The sequence below is a fragment of the Oncorhynchus mykiss genome, chromosome 3 (assembly GCF_013265735.2).
Source record: "Oncorhynchus mykiss isolate Arlee chromosome 3, USDA_OmykA_1.1, whole genome shotgun sequence".
Taxonomy (NCBI): domain Eukaryota; kingdom Metazoa; phylum Chordata; class Actinopteri; order Salmoniformes; family Salmonidae; genus Oncorhynchus; species Oncorhynchus mykiss.
In genome coordinates, this window is record NC_048567.1 from 56,782,673 (window position 1) to 56,806,389 (window position 23,717).

The 23,717-nt window shown below is 42.1% G+C and overlaps 1 protein-coding gene across 2 annotated transcripts in view; it reads left to right on the forward strand.

The window, feature by feature from the left end:
- The window catches only part of adcy5 (adenylate cyclase 5), a 135,467-nt gene that overhangs the window by 99,609 nt on the left and 12,141 nt on the right, over positions 1 to 23,717 (forward strand). The window contains exons 4-10 of one of the 2 annotated variants that reach the window (XM_021597450.2): positions 1,637 to 1,748; positions 5,127 to 5,254; positions 11,894 to 12,052; positions 14,943 to 15,084; positions 16,103 to 16,237; positions 21,084 to 21,106; positions 23,341 to 23,500. In XM_021597450.2, coding sequence (XP_021453125.2) covers positions 1,637 to 1,748; positions 5,127 to 5,254; positions 11,894 to 12,052; positions 14,943 to 15,084; positions 16,103 to 16,237; positions 21,084 to 21,106; positions 23,341 to 23,500 — 859 coding nt within the window. The remainder of the gene's footprint in view (positions 1 to 1,636; positions 1,749 to 5,126; positions 5,255 to 11,893; positions 12,053 to 14,942; positions 15,085 to 16,102; positions 16,238 to 21,083; positions 21,107 to 23,340; positions 23,501 to 23,717) is intronic. The other variant, XM_021597451.2, reaches the window with a different exon arrangement.

Genomic DNA, 23,717 nt, shown 5'->3' on the forward strand with positions numbered 1-23,717 from the left:
TGGCCTTTTAACTATCCCAAAGCTTTGCTTTTCCTTAGGTAGCTTTTTAGACGTTCCGTTTTTATTGTTATTATTTTGTTTTTTATCCTCTTATGTTTGTTATGTAGTAAATATTTCAGTTTTTATTTTCATTCTTAGTTTTTTTCTTCGAGTGAAGCACATTGTGTTCCATTCCATGTCTGAAATGTGCTGTATAAATAAAGCTTGGTTTGATTTGATGATGACCTAACTCAGTGGAGATGGAAGGGATCTCCAGCGTTAGAAATCCCCGAGATCGGGTCTGGTGGCTCGTACGTCTGTAGGTTAACAATTAAGTAAGGTACGGGGGAAGTTTGTTCAAGAGGGCTTCAAAGAGGACCAGCCTAATTTCTGATACAGAATTCAGTGATGTGTACTGAACCTGTCGCCTGTAATAAAGCTTAGTGCACTACGATGAACTGCATCCTAGGGCTTCAATACAGTGGCAGCCGCATTCATATACTGTATTATAGACGATATCACCATAATCTATTACCGGTATGAATGTTGACTGAATTATTTGTTTTCTGCTATTTAACAAAGCCTATAAAGGTGCAATGACCTGGCCTGAAACCATATTCATGAACACTTAGAATACATTTTGTAGCTAGGAAAGACCTAACCCGAGTTTATCAAAGATTAAAAAATGTTTTGATAGGCAAGACAGTTTAGAGACAGGGCGATAATTATTTAGGTCGGAGGGGTTAACACCAACTTTGTGGAGAGGGACCACATGGGCCGCCTTCCAAACCCTAGGGATTGCAGCAAGATAACCGTAAGGTAAAAAATATGTCAATGATTCCGCAATTAGGGCAGCAAAAGAAAGGGTCAAGTAAACCTGAGTTTTTTTGACAGCCATCTTAAGCAAGGCATCTAGCACATCACAGGTAGAAAGTTGTTGAAATGGGAACAAAGATTCACTAGAAGTTTATGGATCTTCCATCATGCCAAGTAGAGTCTGGGAGAGTGAAGAGCAGTCAACTCACTGACCAGGGTAAAAAAAAACATAATTTATTTCAAATAAAAAGCATTCCAAGGTAAAATGCTGATTAAAAGCATCACTTTTCTCATGTTTCTCAGAAATGGTACCATTGAATTGAATAGACCAGTGGCAATCAGCCTTGAGTCAGAGCCACCTCTGTACCCGTGGTAACGGCCGATGCCATTCAGTAAGAGTGGTGCGGCGTGGGTATTGGAGAGGTGGAAGCAATCATGACTTTCAGACTATCCTATAATTTCTCCACTTTATACACAGTTGTATTACTTCAGGGTGGGAAAAAAGGATAGGAATTAATTTAGCTTTTCATTCAACAGCTCTATCTGCTCCCTTATTCAATGTCTGGTTGGCTGGAAAGTACTGAGCACTGTGCTGAGTTCAATGTCTCAGCCAAGATACAGTATGTTAAGAGGTACTTAGTATTGATCCGAGACGAGTATTAAGGAAGAATCAGAAAGTGACCTGGAATGTTTTCTATTGAAGTAACTGGAGCTAACCCTTTTCCTCTCTCTACCTCTCTCTCTATATATATCTCTTTCGCTCTGTGTGTGTGTGTGTGTGTGTGTGTGTGTGTGTGTGTGTGTGTGTGTGTGTGTGTGTGTGCGCCTTTGCGTCTTGCAGCATCCTGTTTGCAGACATCGAGGGGTTTACCAGTCTGGCGTCCCAGTGTACTGCCCAGGAGCTGGTGATGACACTCAATGAACTTTTCGCCCGCTTCGACAAGCTGGCCGCGGTGAGAACACAGGCAACCACACACGCACACACACATGCACGCGCACGCACACACAGACGCACACACAGACGCACAGACGCACACACACACACACACACACACACACACACACACACACACACACACACACACACACACACACACACACACACACACACACACACACACACACACACACACACACACACACACACACACACACACAGGTGAACCCTGCAACACTAGGATTGTACAGTACTCCTTCCTCCCACTTTGGAGTCCTTTCTTCTGCTATTTGAAATGCCAGCCAAATATAGTTGAGTTTACAGATAACGATGTAGATTTTTACAACTTTGAATTCCCTGACACAATTCACTGTGTGGTTGTGTACCCCCGCTGGTCTGCCAGCCAGGCCTCAACTATCACCTCATTAGCCCACTGCAGGGGCACTGAGTCACAGCACACCTCCCAGACATAGACCCATTCTCATCCAGACCCAGCATGGACCACTGTGACCTCCCTGGTACTGGCACAGAGAGCAGAGCACACACAGGCCCGTATGCATGAACATACATACTTGCATGCACAGGCACGTACACATAATACAATCTGCATACACACATAGCTGTGCACACGCACAAAACATATGAACAAACACACACACACACACGTATGTGCATGCGAAGACACTGAGAACTGCCCATCTCACTAGCCACGTCTTAGCTGATTCCAGTACACATACACACATTCAGTTTCATATGTCAGATTAATCACATAGACGTATTAATGATGCAGTCAGAAGGATTTTCTTAAATGCACTTAAATAGATTTAGATCCTGTCAGACGTTCCAAGGAGGTCGTGAACACTCACACACACACACACACACACACACACACATACACACACACACACACCCACGTACTCTTTAATTTGCACAACACTAGGAGTGATTGTATGGATCCTGGTCTAAACAGAGCCATGTGCTGTGGAGACAGAAGGCATTCAGGTGGTTATCATGAGACATGAGCCTGCTGCAGTCCTGTGCCCTGCCCAAGGGAGACACACACACACTCTCTCACACAAACCATTATGCTAGATATTTACAGTACAGCACAAGGCCAGACTCACTCTGCCAAGCAACCATTAAGGTCATATCCAGGGCATGCTACTTAACTATGTGTTCTAGAAGACACATGTAGAATGATTACTCAAGCTTTCCATGTGACCACTCTGTGTTGCCCCCCCCCCCCCTCCCAACCCAATATCTTTATAGCCTGGACTGCTGAGTTCTAAATAACAAACCATCAAGCACACACACAATAGCCTATTGACAGTATTTCAGTATTTTATACTGCAGTGAAATTGTATTAAAATAGGTAAAAGAAAAAGAGGCATTCTCTTTAACATTCATGTCATGAGGGCGTTTTGCAGTGCACAATTCCCAGAAAAGGAAGTGATTCATTTAATATTCTATTTAGATTTGGTATTTATAAGCGACAGTACATTATATAGGGATAATTATACATTGTATGTAAAACATACACCACAGATCTAGTGCCGTCAGAAAGTATTCACACCCCTTAACTTATTCCACATTTTGTTGTGTAGATGGGTGTTTTTTCTCTCACCCATCTACTCACAAGATTCCAGAATGACAAAATGAGAACATGTTTAAAGGCATTTTTTGCACATTTATTGAAAATGAAATACAGAAATATCTGATTTACATAAGGATTCACACCCCTTAGTCAATAATTTGCTGAATGCACATTTGGCAGTGATAATAGCTGTAAGTCTTGGTAAGTCTTTAAGAGCTTTCCACACCCGGATTGTGCAACATTATTCTTCAAGGTCTGTCAAATTGGTTGTTGATCATTGCTTGACAACAATGGATTTTCAAGTAAATTTAAGTCAAAACTGTAACTCAGCCACTCAGGAACATTTACTGCCTTCTTGGTAAGCAACTCCAGTGTAGATTTGGCCTTGTGTTTTAGGTTATTTTCCTGCTGAAAGGTGAATTCATCACCCATTCTGGTGGAAAGCAGACTGGACCAGGTTTTCCAACAGGATTTTGCATGTGCTTAGCTCCATTCTGTTTATTTTTTTATCCTGAAAAACTACCCAGTCCTTAACAATTACAAGCATAGACATAGCATGATGCAGCCACCACCATGCTTGAAAATATGGAGTGGTACTGAGTAATGTGTTGTATTGGATTTGCCCCAAACATAACACTTTGTATTCAGGACAAAAAGTTAATTGCTTTGCCACATTTTTTGCAGTATTACATTAGTGCCTTGTTGTTTTAGAATATTTTTATTTTGTAAAGGCTTCCTTCTTTTCATTCTGTCAATTATGTTAGTATTGTGAATAAACTACAATGTAGTTGATCCATCCTCAGTTTTCTCCTATCACAGCCATTAAACTCGAACTGTTTTGAAGTCACCATTGGCCTCATGAAATCGCTGAGCGGTTTCCTTCCTCTCCGGCAACTGAGTTAGGAAGGACGCCTGTATCTTTGTAGTGACTGGGTGTATTGATAAACCATCTAAAGTGTCATTAATAACTTCACCATTGTCAAAGGGATATTCAATGTCTGCTTCTTTTTTTTTACCCATCTACCAATAGGTGCCCTTCTTTGTGAGGCATTGGAAAACCTCCCTGGTTTTTGTGGTTGAATCTATGTTCGGAATTCACTGCTTGATGGAGATACCTTACAGATAATTGTATGTGTGGGGTACAGAGATGAAGTAGTCATTCAATAATCATGTTAAACACTACTATTGCACACAGAACCCATGCAACGTATTATGTGACCTGTTAAACACATTTTTACTCCTGAACTTATTTTGTCTTGCCATAGCAAAGGAGTTGAATACTTAGTGACTCAAGGCATTTCAGCTTTCATTTGTAATTTATTCGTAAAATTTAGAAAAACATAATTCCACTTTGACATTATGGGGTATCGTGTGTAGGCCAGTGACACAAAGATCTCAGTTTAATCCATTTGAAATTCAGGCTGTAACAAAATGTGGAAAAAATCAAGGGGTGTGAAAACTTTCTGAAGGTACTGTAGTTTTATCCCAAGTGTTGGCAAAATGTGAAGCCAGCATTCGGTTGCCTAGATATAGTGGTCAGGTTTTAATTTGGAAAGGAGTTATTTTCCACTGAGTTTTTAGTCATGAGGCTATTATCCAGAGAGACTTACAATACCAAGTGCATTTCAACAAGCAGGCAACAAACACACTTTTTGTGATCATCGTATGTAAAACCCTCCTCAAAGGAAATGCTAGTAACACACTAACACATTATGTGTGTGTGTGTGTCTGTGTGTGTGAGCATACATGTGTGGGTGTGTGTGTGTTTGTGTGCATGCACGTATGTGTATGTGTCAACAGGAGAACCACTGCCTGCGTATTAAGATCCTGGGAGACTGCTACTACTGTGTGTCTGGGCTGCCAGAGGCCCGGGCCGACCACGCATCCTGCTGTGTGGAGATGGGTGTGGACATGATCGAGGCCATCTCGTGAGTATGGCACAGCCAAATACATGTATAATGCCTTCGGAAAGTACTCAGACCCCTTTTCCCACATTTTGTTACGTTACAGCCTTATTCTAAAATGGATTAAATAAATACAAATCCTCAGCAATCTACACACAATACCCCATAATGACATTTTTACAAATGTATTCAAATGAAAAACAGAAATACCTTATTTACCTAAGTATTCAGACCCTTTGCTATGAGACTCGATATTGAGCTCAGGTGCATCCTGTTTCCATTGATCATCCTAGAGATGTTTTTACAACGTGATTGGAGTCCACCTGTGATAAATTCAATTAATTGGACATGATTTGGAAAGGCACATGCCTGTCTATATAAAGTCCCACAGTTGACAGTGCATGTCAGAGCCAAAACCAAGCCATGAGGTCAAAGGAATTGTCCGTAGTGCTCAGAGACAGGATTGTGTCGAGGCACAGATCTGGGGAAGGGTACCAAACATTTTTTGCAGCATTGAAGGTCCCCAAGAACACAGTGGCCTCCATCATTCTTAAATGGAAGAAGTTTGGAACCACCAAGACTCTTTCTAAAGCTGGCCGCCGGTCAAACGGAGCAATCGGGGAGAAGGGCCTTGGTCAGGGAGGTAACCAAGAACCCGATGGTCACTCTGACAGAGCTCTAGAGTTCCTCTGTGGAGATCGGAGAACCTTCCAGAAGGACAACCATCTCTGCAGCACTCCACCAATTAGGCCTTTGTGGTAGAGTGGCCAGACTGCAGCCACTCCTCAGTAAAAGGCACATGACAGCCCGCTTGGAGTTTGCCAAAAGGCACCTAAAGACTCTCAGACCATGAGAAACAAGATTCTCTGGTCTGATGACACCAAGATTGAAGTCTTTGGCCTGAATGCCAAGCGTCACGTCTCGGGGAAACCTGGCACCATCAATACGGGGAAGCGTGGTGGTGGCAGAATCTTGCTGTGGGGATGTTTTTCAGCGGCAGGGTCTGGGAGACTAGTCAGGATTGAGGAAAAGATTAACGGAGCAAAGTATAGAGAGATCCTTGATGAAAACTTGCTTCAGAGTGCTCAAGGCCTCAGACTGAGGCGAAGGTTCACCTTCCAATGGGACAACTACTTAAGCACACAGCCAAGACAGTGCAGGAGTGGCTTCAGGCAAGTCTCTGAATGTTGTTGAATAGCCCAGCCAGAGCCTGGACTTGAACCCAAACGAAAATCACTGGAGAGACCTGAAAATAGCTGTGCAGCACACAATCCTGTCTCGGAGCTCTACGGACAATTCCTTCAACCTCATGGCTTGGTTTTTGCTCTCACATGCATGGTCAACTGTGGGACCTTATATAGACATTGAATTTATCACAGGTGGACTAGAATAAAATTGTAGAACATCTCAAAGATGATCAATGTAAAACAGGATGCATCTGAGCCTAATTTCGATGCTCATAGCAAAGGGTCTGAGTACTTATGTAAATAAGGTTTTCAGTTTTAAACCTTTCATTCATTTGCAATCATTTCTAAAAACCTGTTTTTGCTTTGACATTATGGAGTCTTGTTAGTAGATTGCTGAGGATTTTTGTATTTAATTTTAGAATAAGGGTGTAACGTAACAAAATGTGGAAAAAGTCAGAGGGTCTGACATATAGTGGGGCAAAAAAGTATTTAGTCAGCCACCAATTGTGCAAGTTCTCCCACTTAAAAAGATAAGAGAGACCTGTAATTTTCATCATAGGTACACTACAACTATGACAGACAAAATGAGAAAAAAAAATCCAGAAAATCACATTGTAGGATTTTTAATTAATTTATTTGCAAATTATGGTGGAAAATAAGTAATTGGTCAATAACAAAAGTTTATCTCAATACTTTGTTATATACCCTTTGTTGGCAATGACAGAGGTCAAACGTTTTCTGTAAGTCTTCACAAGGTTTTCACACACTGTTGCTGGTATTTTGGCCCATTCCTCCATGCAGATCTTCTCTAGAGCAGTGATGTTTTGGGGCTGTTGCTGGGCAACACGGACTTTCAACTCCCTCCAAAGATTTTCTATGGGGTTGAGATCTGGAGACTGGCTAGGCCACTCCAGGACCTTGAAATGCTTCTTACGAAGCCACTCCTTCGTTGCCCGGGCGGTGTGTTTGGGATCATTGTCATGCTGAAAAACCCAGCCATGTTTCATCTTCAATGTCCTTGCTGATGGTAGGCTTTGTTACTTTGGTCCCAGCTCTCTGCAGGTCATTCACTAGGTCCCCCCGTGTGGTTCTGGGATTTTTGCCCACCGTTCTTGTGATCATTTTGACCCCACGGGGTGAGATCTTGCGTGGAGCCCCAGATCGAGGGAGATTATCAGTGGTCTTGTATGTCTTCCATTTCCTAATAATTGCTCCCACAGTTGATTTCTTCAAACCAAGCTGCTTACCTATTGCAGATTCAGTCTTCCCAGCCTGGTGCAGGTCTACAATTTTGTTTCTGGTGTCCTTTGACAGCTCTTTGGTCTTGGACATAGTGGAGTTTGGAGTGTGACTGTTTGAGGTTGTGGACAGGTGTCTTTTATACTGATAACAAGTTCAAACAGGTGCCATTAATACAGGTAACGAGTGGAGGATAGAGGAGCCTCTTAAGGAAGAAGTTACAGGTCTGTGAGAGTCAGAAATCTTGCTTGTTTGTAGGTGACCAAATACTTATTTTCCACCATAATTTGCAAATAAATTCATTAAAAATCCTACAATATGATTTTCTGGATTTTTTTCCTAATTTTGTCTGTCATAGTTGAAGTGTACCTATGATGAAAATTACAGGCCTCTCTCATCTTTTTAAGTGGGAGAACTTGCACAATTGGTGGCTGACTAAATACTTTTTTGCCCCACTGTATATAGAGTTTTGCAAAAAACACATATTCATACACATCTAAAATCTATGAATAAAACATCTGAGAACAGTCATATTTTACACACACGTGAAGGTGCCCATAAGCAATCATTTCAAATGTGAAATATAGGTCAATATAGCGTTTTGGAAATAAACTCTTCAATTGTTCTTCAATCCTGTTCCTGGAGAGCCACACAATGCACAAGCCTTGTTTCAGACAGGTGGTAGGAGGCAGGTGTGCATTAGTGCCATAGTACTCCTACACTTCCAGGCCCAGAGAAACCAGAAAGGTTCAAATCAGGTTCACTCTATACGCATGAAGAGGCACTTAGCCTAATTTGTGTCTGCAGAAGTTAAGTCAATGAGTCCAGGACAGGTGCTTGGTGTGCTTGAAACAGGCTAATGCTGATTGCGTTACTGTTCAGTTGTATTTTTTTGTGGCGTCTGATTGGTGTTTGCTGAGAGAGATAAGGGCTGTCTGATTTATTGATTGGCTGTTTCTGAATGACGAGACAGATGTCTGTCTCTGCTCACAGACCTGACTGTCTCCGCTCACAGACCTGACTGTCTCCGCTCACAGACCTGACTGTCTCCGCTCACAGACCTGACTGTCTCCGCTCACAGACCTGACTGTCTCCGCTCACAGACCTGACTGTCTCCGCTCACAGACCTGACTGTCTGCCCCTCGGCACTCCTGTCAGCAGTAGTGTGTTTGTATGTGTGTGTGTGTGTGTGTGTGTGTATGTGTGTGTGTATGTACGCACGTGCGTGCAATTGACTGTGTTTTCGTCCCTTCGACCAGAGCGGCTGTGGTTATTGCATTTTTGCTTCACTTAGCTTTCTCCTTTTTCTAAGCAGTCCCCCAACTTCCATGACGCAATAACATGGAACAATGTTATAAAATCTAGAATATTGCCACTGATGAATGGTTTAGAAGGCGAAGGTGAGAAAATGTTCTGGTTCAGTGTCCCTGCCCTCTACATTCACAGGGAGTCAGCGAGGCACCGTATTAGGAGACTGCTGTGACATTATAACGAGGTAATTACTGCATTGTAACCAAATATACTGAGCTTGAGCAATTTTGACAAAAACAACGGATATACACTATACACTACCCTTGAATGAGAACACCTACTCTTTCAAGGGTATTTCTTTATTTTGTACTATTTTCTAATAGTGAAGACATCAAAACTATGAAATAACACATATGGAATCATGTAGTAACCAAAAAAGTGTTAAACAAATCAAAATATATTTTATATTTGAGATTCTTCAAATAGCCACCCTTTGCCTTGATGACAGCTTCGCACACTCTTGGCATTTTCTCAAGCAGCTTCATGACATAGCCACCTTGAATGCATTTCAATTAACAGACGTGTGTTCTTAAAAGTTAATTGGTGTAATTTCTTTCCTTCTTAATGCATTTGAGCCAATCAGCTGTGTTGTGACAATGTAGTGGGGGTATACAGAAGATAGCCCTATTTGGTAACAGACCAAGTCCATATTATGGCAAGAACAGCTCAAATAAGAAACGGCACTCCATCATTACTTTCAGTCAATACGGAACCTTTCAAAAACTTTGAAAGTTTCTTCAAGTGCAATCACAAAAACCATCAATCGTTATGATGAATCTGGCTCTCATGAGGACCGCCACAGGAATGGAAGACCCAGTGCTACCTCTGCTGAAGAGGATAAGTTCATTAGAGTCACCAGTCTCAGAAATTGCAGCCTAAATAAATGCTTCACAGAGTTCAAGTAACAGACACATCTCAAAATCAACTGTTCAGAGGAGACTGTGTGAATCAGGTCTTCATGGTCGAATTGCTGCAAAGAAACCACTACTAAAGGACGAACAATGGAGATTTTTGGCTTCTTTGTGAGACATGGTGTGGGTTAACGGATGATCTCCGCATGTGTATTTCCCACCGTAAACCATGAAGGAGGAGGTGTGATGGTGTGGGGTGCTTTGCTTGTGAAACTGGCTGTGATTTATTTAGAATTCAAGGCACACTTAACCAGCATGGCTACCACAGGATTTTGCACCGATGTGCCATCCCATCTGGTTTGGGCTTAGTGGGACTATCATTTGTTTTTCAACAGGACAATGACCCAGTACACCTCCAGGCTGTGTAGGGGTTATTTTACCATGAAGGAGAGTGATGGAGTGCTGCATCAGATGACCTGGCATCCACAATCCCCCAAACACAATCAAATTGAGATGGTTTGGGATGAGTCGGACCACAGAGTGAAGGAAAAGCAGCCAGCAAGTGCTCAGCATATGTGGGAACTCTTTCAAGACTGTTGGAAAAGCATTCCAGGTGAAGCTGGTTGAGAGAATGCCAAGAGTGCGCAAAGCTGTCATCAAGGCAAAGGGTGGTTATTTGAAGAATCTCAAATATTGTCACGACTTCTGCCAAAGTTGGGTCCTCTCCTTGTTTGGGCGGCGTTCGGCGATCGACGTCACCGGCTTTCTATCCATCGCGCTCCATTTTTCATATGTCCATTTGTTTTGTCTTGTCCCATACACACCTAGTTTTCATTCCCTAATCAATTTACATGTATTTAGCCCTCTGTTTCCCATCATGTCTTTGTGTGTAATTGTTTATTGTTATGTGGTTTGTCAGGCGCATTACTTTTGTTAAGTGGTTAAGTGGTTTTGGCACTTGTATGTTTTTATTGTGCTGTCTATTTGGAACGGAATTAAAGTGCGCCTGTTTGCTACACTCTGCTCTCCTGCACCTGACTTCGCTTAACAGAATTACACACCAAGACATGATGGGAAACAGAGGGCTAAATACATGTAGATTGATTAGGGAATAAAAAACAGGTGTATATGGGACAAGACAAAACAAATGGACATATGAAAAATGGAGCGGCAATGGCTAGAAAGCCGGTGACGTCGATCGCCGAACGCCGCCCAAACAAGGTGAGGAGCCGACTTCGGCGGAAGTCGTGACAAATATAAAATATATTTTGATTTGTTTAACCCTTTTTTGTTAACTACATGATTCCATATGTGTTATTTCATAGTTTCAATGTCTTCACTATTATTCTACAATTTTGAAAATAGTAAAAATAAAGATAAACCCTTGAATGAGTGGGTGTTCTAAAACTTTTGACCTGTAGTGTTTGTTGCCCTAAAGCGATTCACATACGGAAATATCGCCGATTTCACCATCGAGTACACATCTTGTCCCTCTAGTTAAAGCGGCTAGTGCCTAGGAAGGCGACAGCCGCCGGGGACCATAGCAACAAAATGTATATATTTATTTTCACCTTTATTTAAACAGGTAGGCTAGTTGAGAACAAGTTCATTTACAACTTCGACCTGGCCAAGATAAAGCAAAGCAGTTCGACACATATAACAACACAGAGTTATACATGGAGTAAAACAAACATACAGTCAATAATACAGTACATTATCGAGATAAAAATGTATTCACATGCAACAGATATTATTGTTTTAAAAATTGATTCGAAAGCAGTTACTTTTATTGTTAAAAGTGACTCTGTAAACTGATAGTGTTAGCCACCTAGCTAGCTAAAGTGGGAAAGTTAGCTGGACGTATTACAACACAGGCTATGTTTTCTCGTGTGATTGGTGAACAACACACAGAATCCTATTTTCTCAACCTCAGTTGAGCTGCTTTCACATGCATGAGCGGCGACCACTCCATCTGGATAGAATACTTGGGAGCAGATTTCCTCTTTTCTCCCTCCAAAATCAGTGTTCAGTGGTCTCTAACTGTTTCTATCTGTGTCTGTGTGTGTGTGTTCTAGGCTCGTGAGAGAGGTCACAGGGGTCAATGTGAACATGCGTGTGGGCATCCATAGCGGCAGGGTCCACTGTGGGGTACTGGGACTCAGGAAGTGGCAGTTTGACGTGTGGTCCAACGATGTCACGTTAGCTAATCACATGGAGGCTGGGGGCGCGGCAGGGTACGTTTGGCCAATCATGACAAACCAGTACAGAGTCACTCACCCAATGACACTACATCTTTTCTCCTATGCTCTGTAGCAAAATACACTATAATACTACATAGAATAACACATAGAACTTTTGTATTGGGCATACATTCTAAGTGGCATGCATACTATGTATTTGGGATATGTAAGGGATAATCAACAAGGGGCTATGCGTTCTATGGAAAATAATGAACGGCGTGGAAGGTGTGTTCCATGACATGCTAGCAGTCCCAGAGAATGCGTAGAGCCACGAGTTGATTATCCCTTTTTTACCATAATTTTTGTATTTTTTTATTTGACCCCTTTTTCTCCCCAATTTCGTGGTATCCAATTGTTTTAGTAGCTACTCTCTTGTCTTATCGCTACAACTCCCGTACGGGCTCGGGAGAGACGAAGGTTGAAAGTCATGCGTCCTCCGATACACAACCCAACCAAGCCGCACTGCTTCTTAACACAGCGCGCATCCAACCCGGAAGCCAGCCACACCAATGTGTCGGAGGAAACACCATGCACCCGGCAACCTTGGTTAGCGTGCACTGCACCCGGCCCACCACAGGAGTCGCTGGTGCGCGATGAGACAAGGATATCCCTACCGGCCAAGACCTCCCTAACCCGGACGACGCTAGGCCAATTGTGCGTCGCCCCACGGACCTCCCGGTCGCGGCCGGTTGCGACAGAGCCTGGGCGCGAACCCAGGGTCTCTGGTGGCACAGCTGGCGCTGCAGTCCATGGCTATAATTTAACACTTTTGACATTAGAAATGTGTTAATTTGCGGTAGAAATGTGTTCAACATTCACTGAAGTAGCTAGCAAGTTTACTAGATAGCTACAGTAGTTGCCGTCGTAACCAAACAAACAGACTTGCTAGTTTAGCTAACCACATTCTGAAAATCTAATTCAACAATATCGATACTGTTTTCAATTCAGCTTTTGCTTACAAAAGCAGCTCAAATAAAATATGTAAAAATGAACTATAGCCATTGAATTCTACCGTGCAAATATACTGTGCCTTACAGGGAAACAATGCATGCTCTAGAATGCCCGTCAAGACAATTAGAAAGGAGTATTCAACACCATGGTATACAATCACTATATCACTGGCAAACAAATATTTAACTACATTATTATGTCAATTTTGCACAATCCTTTTCTATGGTACAGTTGAAGTCGAAAGTTTACATACACCTTAGCCAATTACATTTAAACTCAGTTTTTCACAATTCCTGACATTTAATCCTAGTAAAAATTCCCTGTCTTAGGTCAGTTAGGATCACCACTTTATTTTAAGAATGAAATGTCAGAACAATAGTAGAGAGAATGATTTATTTAAGCTTTTATTTCTTTCATCACATTCCCAGTGGGTGAGAAGTTTACATACACTCAATTAGTATTTGGTAGCATTGCCTTTAAATTGTTTAACTTGGGTCAAACATTTCGGTTAGCCTTCCACAAGCTTCCCACAATAAGTTGGGTGAATTTTGGCCCATTCCTCCTGACAGAGTTGGTGTAACTGAGTCAGGTTTGTGGGCCTCCATCCTCACACACGCTTTTTCAGTTCTGCCCACAAATTTTCTATAGGATTGAGGTCAGTGCTTTGTGATGACCACTCCAATACCTTGACTTTGTTGTCCTTAAGCCATTTTGTTACAACTTTGGTTGGGGTCATTGTCTATTTGGAAGACCCTTTTGCGACCAAAATTTAACTTCCTGACTGATGTCTTGAGATGTTGCTTCAATATATACACATAATTTTTCTTTCCTCATGATGCCATCAATTTTGTGAAGTGCACCAGTCCCTCCTGCAGCAAAGCACGCCCACAACATGACGCTGCCACCCCCGTGCTTCATGGTTGGGATGGTCTTCTTCGGCTTGCAAGCATCCCCCTTTTTCTTCCAAACATAACGATAGTCATTATGGCCAAACAGTTCTATTTTTGTTTCATCAGACCAGAGGATATTTCTCCAAAAAGTATAATCTTCGTCCCCATGTGCAGTTGCAAACCGTAGTCTGGCTTTTTTATGTAGGTTTTGGAGCAGTGGCTTCTTCCTTGCTGAGCGGCCTTTCAGGTTATGTCGATATAGAACTCGTTTTACTGTGGATATGGATACTTTTGTACCCGTTTCCTCCAGCATCTTCACAAGGTCCTTTGCTGATGTTCTGGGATTGATTTTCACTTTTCGCACCAAAGTACATTCATCTCTAGAAGACAGAACTTTTCTCCTTCCTGAGCGGTATGACGGCTGCGTGGTCCCATGGTGTTTATACTTGTGCACTATTGCTTGTATAGATGAATATGGTACCTTCAGGTGTTTGGAATTACTCCCAAGGATGAACCAGACTTGTGGAGGCCTACACATATTTTTCTGAGGTCTTGGCTGATTTCGTTTGATTTTCCATGATGTCAAGCAAAGAGGCGCTGAGTTTGAAGGTAGGCCTTGAAATACATCCACAGGTACACCTCCAATTGACTCAAATGATGTGAATTAGCCTATGAGAAAGAAGCATCTAAAGCCAAACCATCATTTTCTGGAATTTTCCAAGCTGTTTAAGGCACAGTCAACTTAGTGTATGTAAACGTCTGACCCACTGGAATTGTGATACAGTGAATTATAAGTGAAATAATCTGTCTGTATACAATTGTTGAAAAAATTACTTGTGTCATGCACAAAGTAGATGTCATATCTGATTTGCCAAAACTATAGTTTGTTAACAAGAAATTTGTGGAGTGGTTGAAAAACGGGTTTTAATGACTCCAACCTAAGTGTATGTAAACCTCCAACTTCAACTGTATAATCCTGAAATGAATGAATGAATAATAATGACCATTGTGTCCAGTAAGTCATTGCTGTGTTTTTGTGCCAGGCGGATCCACATCACCAAGGCCACTCTGAACTACCTGAATGGAGACTATGACGTGGAGCCAGGATCAGGAGGAGAGAGGAACGTCTATCTGAAGAGGCACAACATCGAAACCTACCTCATCGTGGGCTGCAGCCAGAAAAGGGTACAGTACAGCCTTGTCATCCCTTTACTGTTAGATTAGGTTATTATGACTATGGCCCAGAGTTTTACCTGATCACGTGATCTGACCCTTTAAATGGACACCTCACAGTTTTGAACCACATTTTTCATCGCTATTTTCCTATGTAGACACTTGACTAGGAAAAACTCTGGGCCCCCAGTTGACTGTAATAGGAAAACAAACTCAGCCCTGCTCAGTCAAAATTCTGATACATTTTCATAAACTCTTTTTTATTCACTGGCTGATTATCATGTCTTGTTTTTTTATAAGCAGCTGGTTGGCTTACTTTTGGAAATCATGCGTCTCTAAAGAGTGATGTCACCCGTTCTCTCACCATGAGATAATGTTTGTTTACGTACAGTACAATGTCCTTTTAATCAGCTGAGAATATATTATATCAGTAGTGTGTGTGTGTCATATCATATCAGTCCTGTGGCAATATCAGAAGCCTTGACTCTAATCCAGCTAATGTATCATATCATGTGTACTTTCACATAATGTATCATATTATTATATACTACATTCTAACTTATGGGTTGATTGGGAATAGGTTGGTTCTCACGATCCCTGTTACATTACAGACCTGCCCTAATAAACTGTTTACAAGAAGTGATACATTTTAGTGTGCATCCCAAATGACACCCTATTCTCTATAGAGTGCACTACAGTGCCATTTGAGGCATAGCCTTAGAGTTCGCTACCTTTTCCGTTCAGTTTGAACCACTACACTCATCCCAGGTCAGCTATCACTACCTATAAGCATATTTAATTGTAGTAGGAACCGTTGAAAACATGTAACTGATCTACAGTAGAGTAAGTGATTGTTGCATGGAATTCCCCTAGAAGTATAACTGTCAGGGGTCGAAATGGGGGGCAACCCGGGAGTGAAATAATTTTAGCATGGTCTTTAATTCAAGGATTTTACATTGGTGGTTTCCTGGTCCCCAGAGTGACTTTTTCCATTACCACCCCTTGTATATCTGTCTCCCTTACCTTGCAGAAAGAAGAGAAGGCGATGATAGCGAAAATGAACCGTCAACGCGCCAACTCTGTCTCCCACAACACGGGCCACTGGACCGACCGACCTTTCTACAACCATGGAGGAAACCAGATCTCCAAGGAGATGAAGAGGATGGTGAGATACCATTCTGTTCTCACCGTCATTCAGACTTTATCTTTACTCTTCTCTGATCTGGCCTTCACAGCAAGGCCAGGTTGTGGTTGTTGTGTATTAACCAGGGACTATAGAAAGCCAAGGACATGAGGCGGTTATGTCATTGCATACGATATATCTTTCATTGTCTCCCTAGGCTCTCTCTGTCTTTAGTCTGGCATTTAGCTCTAGTGTCACAGTGCCCCCACCCCTGTTTCACTTCCCCTGACCCGGTGCCCAAGAAACCCCAGAGAGAGAGAGAGAGAGAGAGAGAGAGAGAGGAGCAGAGTCAGTGAAGCGGTAGCAGGATGGCCACAGTCAGTCAGGGCCTTAATGATTTAATCAGTCACCAATAAGGGAAACTCACCTGAGGCGGATACACCTTTTATCTGTGTGTTTCCTGTCTGTGTAGACGTCAGTGAGCTGAGGTCTGACATTGAACAGAATGGTGAACGTACCGTCAGACCTCAGAGCACAACTACCAGAGATACATATAATAATATTATAATAGTCATTGAACAGATGCTTTTATCCCAATACACTTTTTCCAAAACTGTCAGTATTGACAGTTACACATCTATTCATTATATCCATGTCTCTCTCTCTCTTCTGAGACGACGATGGAAATCATTTGCATTCAGTAATGAATTCCCAGAAAGCTTCTGTATAGTCTCAAGGGTAGAGGGGGAGGCAGGCTGGCATGCTGGCAGCAAGCAGTGGCCCTTCACACTACAGTTCACCTCTCCAGCAAGTGTCTCTCGAGGACTACTCACTCTGTCACAATACAATACGTGGGCAACAAGGATGAACAAATACCATAACATTTAGTCAGTGAGGTCCCATCTGCAGCAGAATAACATTACCCAGAATCCCAGGGGGAATCATCTCTCTTACACAACAAAGACATACACCAAAGCACACACACATGCACACGTACACAAATGCATACACATGCACAGAAGTACAAACACACAGAAAAAACCTATAGAGTGTGATGACCATTGAGTCCTCTTTCTGTTCCCCAAGGCCTCCCACTGTGCTAAAACAATGCTGCTATGGTGACTCACTGTCTGTTGTTTACCTCTCCTCCTCTCTCATTCCATCCCTTCCCCTCTCACCTCGTCTTCTTTTCTCTCCTCTCTTAACATTAACTCAAGGGCACTATGTCAATACAATAATGGTCTGAGTCTGGTTCCAGTCGTAGCGCACCTGCCTACTATTGTCTTCACCCCAGAGTTTTGGTGTGCAGATTACAGTCAGATAATTATTTCTGGTTATCTTATTATCTCTTCCCTGCTGGATCTGAAATCAGTGTTTGAAATCAATGAATGAGCTCAGTGCGTGTGGGCGTAAGTAAGTCCTGTCTGATTTAATTATTGGCTAGCTGCGACAGGACAGCTGTATTGTGAGAGACAGTCTCTCTTTGGCAGATTAATACATACTACGCAGTTGGATGTCTGTCTGTCTGTCTGTCTGTCTCTAGTCCTGTACTCTTACAGTCAGTTGGTGGTCTGAACATGAACTAAGTAATATTTGTCTTGTCTCTCTCCCTATATCTCTATCTCTCTGTCTCTGTCCCTCTGTCTCTGTCCCTATATCTCTGTCCCTCTGTCTCTCTCCCTATATCTCTATCTCTCCCTATATCTCTGTCCCGCTGTCTCTCTCCCTATATCTCTATCTCTCCCTATATCTCTATCCCTCTGTCTCTCTCCCTATATCTCTATCTCTCCCTATATCACTGTCCCCCTGTCTCTCTCCCTATATCTCTATCTCTCCCTATATCTCTGTCTCTCTCCCTATATCTCTATCTCTCCCTATATCTCAGTCTCTATCCCTCTCTCTCTCTCTCCTCATCCCCTTGCACCGCTTGTGAATCCCAGCAGCAGATATAAAGAAAGAGCAGAGATAGAGGGAGCAAGGAGAAAGGGAGCAAGGAGAAAGGGAGCAAGACAGATTGCATGAAAGAGGGGGAGAGAATGTGTGTGAGGCGAAAGGAAAGGGAGTCACGTAGTAATTCCCACTAGCCCCTGTCCTCCAACTTCCTGCCAGTGCAGGGCAGGCAGCGGAGTAGAGATTACTTATAATGACCTGCTGTCAACTGTGTTTCTTGCGTACATTCCTACTATGTCATTAATCACTGTTCTCCTATTCCATATAAAATACAGAGAATTCTGGTATTTGGGGATGTTCCCCCTCTCTGTTTGTAGAGTGTAGTTTTATCAGTGGAATTGCTTATGTTATAATAGACATCCTAGAAATTCTGCTGGAAAGTCACATCCCAAAAGGAAGGGTTTCAGGGTACTTTCAGCTTAGTCCACAATTGTGGCAATTGACGAGTATAGATTTTACCAAGATGTGACAAAGGCACAAAGTAATAGGTTTACTGGTCAGACAGAAGAGTGAATCGTAATTGATGTACATATGGGAGTGGATTTGTTGATATGCAAGTCTAGATGACTATCTCCTGGAGATGTGTTGATGTTTCTTGGAACTGTACAGCACAGTTTCTCCTGTTGTTGTTGCTGTCTTCATCCAATAGAGGGCAATGCAGTTCCGTGATTGATGTAGAAACTCTTAATTTCACCTAATGGGCTTCTATTTTGTGTCAAACTCAAGTTAGTTTGCAATTTTGTTATGTAAAAACTGCCGCACTGTCATTTTCCAGCCCTAAAGCCAGGTTCGGCAATTTACCTGTCTAACATCAGCTCGCTTGCACAATATCTGAGGTGTGTCCTTAAAAACATGCGCAAAGTGACAATTTCACAACAGCGCTAATGAGAAGTCTTAAGACCCACAAAAAGCAGGTCTTAGCGTTAATGCAGTTGATAGTCGGGAAGGGATTTTGAGGGTGGAAGCTCAGACTATCCAGCCATGACACACAGTGCCCATGGAAGAGAGATGTGCTTTTTGTGCTGGCGAATCTCATATTTAGAAACATAAAACACTAGAAGTTCCCCCCCAGCTCCTTTAATTTGATGATTAAAAACCAAGCATAGCCTGCCCCTCCCTTTAATCAAGGCTGGTGGAGCAGTATCGCATAGGTCTGTATTTTTATCCTGGCCATTAGCTAAGTAGCCTACAGATAAAGGGGGTTTAAATGGTCTACTAAGAGTGCTTTGAGATATATATTTTTTTGCCTTCATGCTTTTTAATTATTCACAATTCACATACCTGCATACTTCATTTCACTTGTTCAAGTAGGCTATCCATCCTCATTTTCAAAGAGTGCCCCTCTTCTGATTACCAAAGACGCTGCAGATTTGTTTTGTTAATCTGCCTTGCACATAGGCAACGATACAATTGACATGAGCATAGTATTTTGTATAGACGTTTAATAGTTATTTGTACACACATTTAGGCCAATGTGTGCACATAGTGCCATGGCTTCAATGGCTTGCTTTCCGTTTTATATCAAGGTTACCATTACCCTAAGCCTAGGCTACTAAGGCTTGTTCAACAGCAATGCGCCTTGTCTTATTTATCCTGGCTTGCAAAGTAGCCCATAAAAGGTGTTTAAATGGTCTATTTGTCAGATTGCCTTGAATTTTTTATATAATGTACATCCTGAAACATACACACATATGCCTACCTGCATACTTCGTTTAGCGTGTTCAAGTATCCATCCCCATCTCTCATCCGGTGATCAAAGACACTCTCCTCAATTATTCAGTCCTATATAATGCAGAGAACTATTCTATATTTTGCTTACTGAGAACGTGTCTCACACATACAATACCATTTCCGTGAGCCTAGTATTTTCTATTTTAAGTGTGATGTGTAAAGACATGTAGTTCGGCTATAGCTCATTGAAGCCAATTACAACTATGTTTACTGCCAACACTCCAAACATAGGCTGTTGAACACTGGATGTTTTTTTTTGTTTGTTGTTGACATCACTCGTTACTGTAGCCTATGCTTTTCAAAAAACTGTAATATCAATACACAATGGACCAAGATGAGAATATTCTGTGCCCCCAGCCGAATTGGAGTTGTTGACAGCGCAAAGACAGCCAATAACCTACAGAATTTGAGACAAGCGCATGTAGTATTCAGCCACAGAACGTGTTGATTGGCCAGTGAGTGGCCAAGCCCTTGTCACACCTAGAACTTGTTTGTTCATCAAAACCTAGCCCTTTTGCGCCACTGCTAGCTATTGTGCTCATAATTCCGGCTGTGAAAATAGCAAAAATATTTTTGACGTACCCCGGGACCTATAGCTATACTGCCAGCACTTTGATTGACCATTTCGTTAGGTTTGTTAAAATAGAGCCCCATGTGATGTAAATAAATAAACGTACATTATTCTGAATTAGGTGTGTGGTAAACAACACAAACCACCCTGCTGGTATAATAATCCGTGTTAATGAAGGCTCAGAGAGACCCCCTCGATGGTCTTATGACAGGCAGACAGTCTTCTACAGAAGCACTATTGACTCTCCCCAGGAAGATGCCTGGATAGCTATTGTTCTCAACTTTGAATGTGTCTGATATAGCACCCTATTCCCTATATAGTGCACTACTTTTGACCAGAGTTCTATGGGACCTGGTCAAAGCAGTACACTATGTAGGTATGGAATAGGGTGCCATTTGCAATGAAGCTTTTGTTGTTGTTTTTAGCCTCTTGAGTAAAGAGTTTGGGCAGAGATAAAGCTGGCAGAGGTGTCAGTCTCTTATCTTGGTGGTTGACACTCAATGTTTTGTCAACACCTGACTGTGTGGATGGATTCTACCTCTTTCTCTTCTAAAAAAAACTCTAGCACCACTTAAGGTTCTCTGTTTGCAGATGTTTTTCTGTCAGCTAACACACTGTTCTGCTCTTTTCTTCTAGGGATTTGAAGACCCCAAGGACAAGTGAGTAGAGACCCCCTATCCCCATCTTGCCTCCTGTGAGTTAAAGTGGTGGGCTGCCTTCTGCTGCAGGTCATGTTTCCAGGGTTTCTAAAGACAAATGGCAGTATCAAAGCCATAGATCTTTAAATTATCTAGATACAGTTGAAGTCAGAAGTTTACATACACTTAGGTTGGAGTCATTAAAACTTGTTTTTCAACCACTCCACAAATTTCTTGTTAACAAACTATAATTTGGCAAGTCGTTTAGGACGTCTACTTTGTGCATGGCACAAGTAATGTTTCCAACAATTGTTTACAGACAGATTATTTCACTTATAATTCACTGTATCACAATTCCAGTGGGTCAGAAGTTTACATACACTAAGTTGACCGTGCCTTTAAACAGCTTGGAAAATTCCAGAAAATTATGTCATGGCTTTAGAAGCTTCTGATAGGCTAATTCTCATCATTTGAGTCAATTGGAGGTGTAACTGTGGATGTATTTCAAGGCCTACCTTCAAACTCAGTGCCCCTTTGCTTGACATAATGGGAAAATCAAAAGAAATCAGCCAAGACTTCAGAAAATAATTGTAGAGTCTGGTTCATCCTTGGGAGCAATTTCCAAACGCCTGAAGGTACACGTTCATCTGTACAAACAATAGTACACAAGTATAAACACCATGGGACCATGCAGCCGTCATACCGCTCAGGAAGGAGACGCGTTCTGTCTCCTAGAGATGAACGTACTTTGGTGCGAAAAGTGAAAATCAATCCCAGAACAACAGCAAAGGACCTTGTGAAGGTGCTGGAGGAAACAGGTACAAAAGTATCTATATCCACAGTAAAACTAATCCTATATCGACATAACCTGAAAGTCCGCTAAGCAAGGAAGAAGCCTCTCCTCCAAAACCGCCATAAAAAAAGCCAGACGGTTTGCAACTTTACATGGGGACAAAGATCATATTTTTTGTGGAAATGTCCTCTGGTCTGATGTAACAAAAATAGAACTGTTTGGCAATAATGACCATCGTTATGTTTGGAAGAAAAAGGGGGATGCTTGCAAGCCGTAGAACACCATCCTATCCGTGAAGCACTGGGGTGGCAGCATCATGTTGTGGGGGTGCTTTGCTGCAGGAGGCACTTCACAAAATGTATGGCATCGTGAGGAAAGAAAAATTATGTGTATATATTGAAGTAACATCTCAAGACATCAGTCAGGAAGTTAAAGCTTGGTTGCAAATGGGTCTTCCAAATGGACAATGACCCCAAGCATACTTCCAAAGTTGTGGAAATGGCTTAAGGACAACAAAGTCAAGGTATTGGAGTGGCCACCACAAAGCCCTGACCTCAAACCTATAGAAATTTTGTGGGAAGAACTGAAAAAGTGTTTGCGAGCAAGGAGGCCTACAAACCTGACTCAGTTACACCAGGTCTGTCAGGAGGAATGTGCCAACATTCACCCAACTTATTGTGGGAAGCTTGTGGAAGGCTACCTGAAATGTTTGACCCAAGTTAAACAATTTAAAGGCAATGCTACCAAATACTAATTGAGTGTACAGTATGTAAACTTCTGACCCACTGGGAATATGATGAAAGAAATAAAAGCTGAAATAAATCACTACTATTATTCTGACATTTCGCAATCTTAAAATAAAGAGGTGATCCTAACTGACCTAAGACAGGGAGTTTTTACTAGGATTAAATGTCAGGAATTGTGAAAAACTGAGTTTAAATGTATTTAGCTAAGGTGTATGTAAACTTCCGACTTCAACTGTAGGTGTGTGGCAGTCACAGAAATAAACTGCTGTAGCTATAATACACAGCATAGCAACCGAAAACACGAACAGAACATCCAACTTGCCAGGTTTCTTGTATGACATGGCCATGACATTCATACCCATGAGTGGACAGTGATCGCAATCTGTTATTCATAAAACATTCTTATCACCTGGTTTGAATTTGTCCACTGATCCACTGACAATAGGCCAGATTGCATCTGTAATTAATGCAATCAAACAATACACTGCTGATTCAATGACCGATTATTCCCATCAAACTAACATGATGAGAGTGGTCTGATGATCTCAATCACTTTGCTTATTTCACTTGATTGTGGTGATGCAGTTCTGTGGTGAAGTGTGGAGTTAAGTTGTGGTTGCAGGACTGGGGGCGGGCTGGCCCATAGAGACATAGGACCTCTTGTGATGGCCGGAAACAGAAAACAAAAAAGTGTCTCCTCGTCTTGTGTTATCTAGACATTTCATTTTCAGAAACACGCAGGAAAACCTGAACCCAGAGGACGAGGTGGACGAGTTCCTAGGGAGAGCCATCGACGCCAGGAGTATCGACCGGCTACGCTCAGAACATGTCAAGAAGTTCCTGCTGACCTTCAGAGAACCAGACCTGGAGAAGAAGGTACTGACGTCCTCCTCCAGGGAAGTGACTCGAAATATTCAGACTAGTGCCCTGAGTGAATTTTCTGGATAGATCTTTAGCAGTAGATATGTCAAACGAGTGAGCAGTGTATTCATTTGTGTCAGAATTGATTGTCAAACTCGGGGCCTTGCGTTTTTCCTGACTACATGGCCCGACCAGGAAAAAGGTTAAGTGTGAGTCTATAACTAAGGGATTT